Raw genomic sequence first — 5,799 nt, 5'->3', positions numbered from 1 at the left:
AATGTGTGATGATTAGAGGCCGCTCTTATCGGAGCCTCTGAGCTCCTTTGTCACGGGCCAGCCCCCATCGCCCAGCCCCCATCGCCCAGCCCCATCGCTCCGCACCGCGCTGGCTCCCCACCGGTCTCCCACAGCTTGGAGCGCCGCCACTTTTCAAACTCCGCCTGCCTGGAACTGCAGCCGGAGGATCTTTCCCCCTGACGCTCTTAGGATTTAAACCGTAAATGAAAGCAATATAAAACAAATAAAGCAGAAACCACAACACAATAACAGGATCTGTTATTAATCTTTAAAAGGTAGCCTGCAGGATAAGCGAGACGAAGAAAAAACAGTCGAGGTTTTCGCACCTCGATTTAATCAAATCTGACGGAGACGTGGGCGGTGAACGGGAAGATGGATGCCTGAGGTTCGTGTCGGTTGGAAAGCGAGGTAAAGGACTTGATTAGGGAGCGCGTGCTTATCCTACTTCACTATGCTGGTCAGTTTAAAGATCAGCAAGTAGCAGCGAGCAAGTGGCCAGGCACGAGACTGCAGTGAGCAGGCTGCAGAGATAAACCTTGCCCACAGGGGGCGCTGTCAGCTCATTCTGTAGCACGCTCCGTCTCTCGGTCCTGTGCGGTTCCGGTGGTGATTTAGCTCAGCGAGTTAGCCGAAGGCGACTGGATATCTGACCTTTTAAACCGACAATAATGCGTCAGTGGAAGCCGATTTGCGAACGTAGCCGGAATCAAAAGCAGCACGCTCTTTCCGAAATAAACAACACAGCTTTTGCTGTTCGACAGAATGATCGTCAGTTCCTTCACACGACCGCTGTGAAAACCATTCGAAATGTTACAGAGTTTGAGGGGAGACATATACCTCACACAGTAAAGCTTTGTGCTAAATCAATTCTGACAGACATTTTATGAGCCCGTCAGGGCCCACCTGTGCTCTATTAGAGTTAAAAGTACTCTGTGTGAGTTGATTTTAGGCAGAACATTTTGGTGTGTAGCCCACAGTATATCACGTTCTATGAGAGGACATCTGTCCCTAGAGAATAGGGGGGAGCCATAAGGCCGGGCTACGGTAGATCGGAGAATTTACTGTTCTCAACTGGTAACAGTTAGAAGAGCGTTTCCCTTAGTGTGTGCATGCATGTGTGCACGGGGGCCGGGGGCGGGGCCAGGGGGGTGTGGGGGGGGGGGGGGGGGGGTGAAGCGAGACGCAGGATTATAGGGTTCAGATGACACAGGGGTAGTTGAAAATTCCGCGGGGAGGGGGCTGGACGGATCAAAGCCCTTCACACTCCAATGGCTCTGTCCCCGATTAGGGAGGAGGCACAGTGCCCCCCTGTGGCAGGAGCACCGGTCGCGGTCAGCCTGAAAAGGGGGAAAGGCTCGCCCACGGTGGCGGTGCTTCCAAAGAGCCTCGGTGGTCGCAAGCCTGGGCTGGCACCCGTCTGAGTAAACGCATTTCAGGGGGTTTTTTAAAAACTGTCAGGGGAACGTTCTCCTCTCCTCCAACCCACGCACCCTTTGAGCGTCCCATGTGCTCCGTAACGCTGAGCCCACAGCCGGCTCGAACCTCGAACCCTTCCTCCTGCGACCCTCCACACAGCGCCCTGAATGGGCCATGAGCTTCAGTGAGTTCAGTGCTTTTGTTGTGATTTTGTTTTTTGATTTTGTTTTTTGGACTGGGACGCAGTGGTGAGTGCTGCCCTCTCCCCCTCCCCTGCTTCTGATTTTGCCCTCTTGCACCTTGCTCTCAAATGCTCCCCAGAGGGTTACGTCTGAGAAGTCTAAAGTCCCCTCCTCCTCTCTCTCTCTCTCTCCCTCTCCCTCCTCTCCTCTCCCTCTCTTTAAACCAGCCCCACAGGCAGGAGTACTCAGAACACAGGCACAGTCAGCCAACCCTCCACTGGAGAGCCAGAGAGACTGAGACAGACGGACAAGCTCTCCTGCATAACTCCAATCAGACTGAGGAATAAATATATTTAAATCAAATCAAAGGGACAGCATTACATTTTTTTCTTTCTTTCTGGTGAGAAGGGGAGCTGGAAGCAGAGAGGTGCAGGAGAAAGGCTGCTGACTGGGTCCAGCTTATTGATCCCTTACCTTCAGCAATGGAAATGTCCTTGGAGAAAGCCACTTGTTGAGGTGGTCGTCCACACCTGGATTGCCAAGGAAGCTTGTCTTTGTTTGGAGTGTGTGTGTGTGTGTGTGTGTGTACAATCATGTCAAAGATTGGTTTCACTCACCTGCTGAAGGGGCTTTGGTTGCTGTGGCTTTGGGAAGGTAAGTGCATGTTAGTCTCTCTCTCTCTCCTCTCCCCTCTCCCCCTCTCCCCCTCTCCCTTTCTCTCTCTGTGTCCTCTGTTTGCCCTCTGATCAAAGCTTTGTGTTTTCTGTCATCAGTTGCTAACAGTTCTCTAACGAAAGAAGTAGTCATGGATCAAATGGCGATTTTGCATTTTTGCAAACATTACAGTGTTCAACATTTTTTTCACCGTTCTGGTCCCCATTAAATGAGCTTTGTTTTAAGGTTGTAGAGACTTTGCTTAAAATCTGTTTTCTTTTTTTATTAGCCAGGGAATTAGTGTAAAACTTTGCCCCCAAATGGCTGTGTTCTGAAATGTTCCAGAATGACTGATGACTAACACGTGCTTCTCTGCTAAGTCCATTTTCAATGTCATATTTTAAAAACTGAGCCGTGCTTTTAAACTCAAAGTTTTTATTAAAATTTGTTGATTCATATCTTTTGCTACCCTGCTCATTGAAGCTTTTAACAACTCAGAGAAAGAACTGTCAAACACAGCAAGTAACACACTTAACTTTTTTAAAAAATCAGTTTGCGTTAAGAATGAAAGAAAATGCTTTGCCATTTGAAATTTAACTTAGAGCACGTCTCATTACACAATTGTGAATGATATGCTGTAATGTTGTAACACGGAACGTATGTTCGATTTCTGAATAAATTAGACAATGCATTCACGCACATATACACACACACACACACACGCACATACACACACACACACACACTAGAACATGCACATACACACACGCACACACTCACACAGACTGTAAATTAATTCATGCACACGTTCAGAGCCGCTTCTGCGATGTTTGTTCATGCGTGAAAGATTGACCACCGGTCTGTAAATCGATGTAGCAGACATTCGGAGATTCCCGGACCGGTTGAGGCCGCTGTTATCTCCTCGGAGAGGCGATGTTTCGGCAGCACGGGCTGCAGATAAGCTGGCGGCGTCTGAAGCGCAGGGACGAGAGCGCTGCGAGCAGGGGACACAGTCACCCTTTTGTTCTGTTTAACTGGGTCTGCTCAGCGAGCTCTGCTGCGCTCAAAATCACGTTACATCACAGGGGCTTAGAGGACCCGCCGGGGTACATCCCCCCCTCGTGATCACAGCGACTGCATCCTCAATCTCCCGCGCCAGGGCTGGACTGGGCATCAGCGCCAGCTTTCACACAGCACAGCACACTGAGGAGCAAGCACACCTCTACTCAATCTCACACAGCACAGCACACTGAAGAGAAAGCACACCTCTACTCAATCTCACACAGCACAGCACACTGAAGAGAAAGCACACCTCTACTCAATCTCACAGCACAGCACACTGAGGAGCAAGCACACCTCTACTCAATCTCACAGTGTATTTATACTGAAGAACAAGCACACCTCTACTCAATCTCACAGTGTATTTATACTGAAGAACAAGCACACCTCTACTCAATCTCACAGCACAGCACACTGAAGAGCAAGCACACCTCTACTCAATCTCACAGCACAGCACACTGAAGAGCAAGCACACCTCTACTCAATCTCACAGCACAGCACACTGAAGAGAATGCACACCTCTATTCTACTCAATCTCACAGCGCGTTTACACTGAGGAGCAAGCACATCTCTACTCAATCTCACAGCACAGCACACTGAGGAGCAAGCACACCTCTACTCAATCTCACAGCACAGCACACTGGAGAGAATGCACACCTCTATTCTACTCAATCTCACAGCGCGTTTACACTGAAGAGCAAGCACATCTCTACTCAATCTCACAGCGCATTTACACTGAGGAGAAAGCACACCTCTACTCTACTCAATCTCACAGCACAGCACACTGAAGATAAAGCACATCTCTACTCTATCTCACAGGGCATTTACACTGAAGATAGAGCACACCTCTACTCAATCTCACAGAGCATTTACACTGAAGATAAAGCACACCTCTACTCAATCTCACTGCACATTTACACTGAAGATAAAGCACACCTCTACTCTACTCAATCTCACAGCACATTTACACTGAAGAGAAAGCACACCTCTATTCTACTCAATCTCACAGCGCATTTACACTGAAGATAAAGCACACCTCTACTCTACTCAATCTCACAGCGCATTTACACTGAAGAGAATGCACACCTCTACTCAATCTCACAGAGCATTTACACTGAAGATAAAGCACACATCTACTCAATCTCACAGAGCATTTACACTGAAGATAAAGCACACCTCTACTCAATCTCACAGTGCATTTACACTGAAGATAAAGCACACCTCTGAAGTCAGTTCTAATAGGAATGCACATAGGACATTACGCTCAATACTGAGTTCATCTTAACTGGGATGTTAATAAAGGACATTAAAAGGGTCATTTAAGGTTTTTTGGGTGTTTTTATCAGCTGGTTTTTTAAGATGATAAATATCACAGTGCACTACATTGGAGCGGGTGTTTCAGATTCCAGCTGAAGCTGGGAAATGTACTGTAATTCTTTGTTACTGCTCGTGGTGTTAGAGCTGACTGACCTTTTGCAGAATACACCGTCTGATAGGTACATTCTGAAAACCTCAGGTACATGTTGTAAATAATATACAACGAGACAAAAATAAACAGACTGCAAATAGGTGTAATAGCTTCAAGATGAATATTGGCTGACAATTTCATATCATAAATGGACAGAAGTAATATAACAGAAATATTTTGGACTTTGTAAAATACTATATGAGGAAGGAAACACCATGTATCCATGGCGAACATTTTGGAAGTTCACTGTCAAAAACTGAAAAGTTCAACTGATTCTACCATCAAAAATATTTAAGTAGCAGAGAGCCAGACCTCTCGGGAGCCTCTGGTGAAATTACCTAATTTTTCCGAAATCAGGCTTGTTTAAAGGTTTATTTTCTTCTTTAAGATGTGTGTGGGTGTTTGAGGGGGGTTGTATTTTGCGTAAAAGCGGTGCGCTTTGAAATGCGTTCCCCCAGAGCTGGGAGACATGGCCCTGGAACTAATGTTCTGATTACGGTAATGGCTGAAATAACAGGAGGCCGCCATTACTGACCCTGCCACGGGAAGCCCTTTGATTTCCCTCGCCAGCCTTGGGGGGGCGGGCATTTTACCCTCTGCCCCGCCCGTAACGGGGCCTCTCCTTCAGACGGGGGCACCCCCATTTACAGGCTTTCACCCCTTCCTTCCAGTCAAGGGAGACGCACACCAGCCTTCGGGAAACCTTTAGCAGTTTGGGCTCTGAGCAGTTACCCGTGACCCCTGACCTTGGGGATGCTGTTTCTGACCCATTGATGAGGAAAGACTGCAGAATTCAAGAAACAATTAATTGTAATGATTTTTAATCATTCACTGTACATAATAATTTATGGCCATCTTCAAATAGGATTGGGCAAAATACGCAAAGCTTAATTTTGTTACAAAATACCCGTTATAAATCTCTGTAAGCTACAATCAAAACCGTGGAGATTTAACAAGCTTTGCAGTTGGCACAGAAGAACAAACCAACCCAAACCAACA

At 47.1% G+C, this 5,799-nt stretch overlaps 1 protein-coding gene across 1 annotated transcript in view; it reads left to right on the top strand.

Moving 5' to 3' along the window:
• Window positions 1–1,842: 1,842 nt before the first annotated feature.
• The window catches only part of apcdd1l (adenomatosis polyposis coli down-regulated 1-like), a 25,760-nt gene continuing 21,803 nt past the window's right edge, over window positions 1,843–5,799 (top strand). Inside the window, exon 1 of the mRNA XM_064305750.1 lies at window positions 1,843–2,273. Coding sequence (XP_064161820.1) covers window positions 2,213–2,273 — 61 coding nt within the window. The 5' untranslated portion in view covers window positions 1,843–2,212. The remainder of the gene's footprint in view (window positions 2,274–5,799) is intronic.

This window comes from Anguilla rostrata, chromosome 13 (assembly GCF_018555375.3).
Source record: "Anguilla rostrata isolate EN2019 chromosome 13, ASM1855537v3, whole genome shotgun sequence".
NCBI classification, from domain to species: Eukaryota; Metazoa; Chordata; class Actinopteri; order Anguilliformes; family Anguillidae; genus Anguilla; species Anguilla rostrata.
The sequence above is the reverse complement of the archived record's forward strand: the minus strand, read 5'-3'. Positions and strand labels throughout refer to the sequence as shown.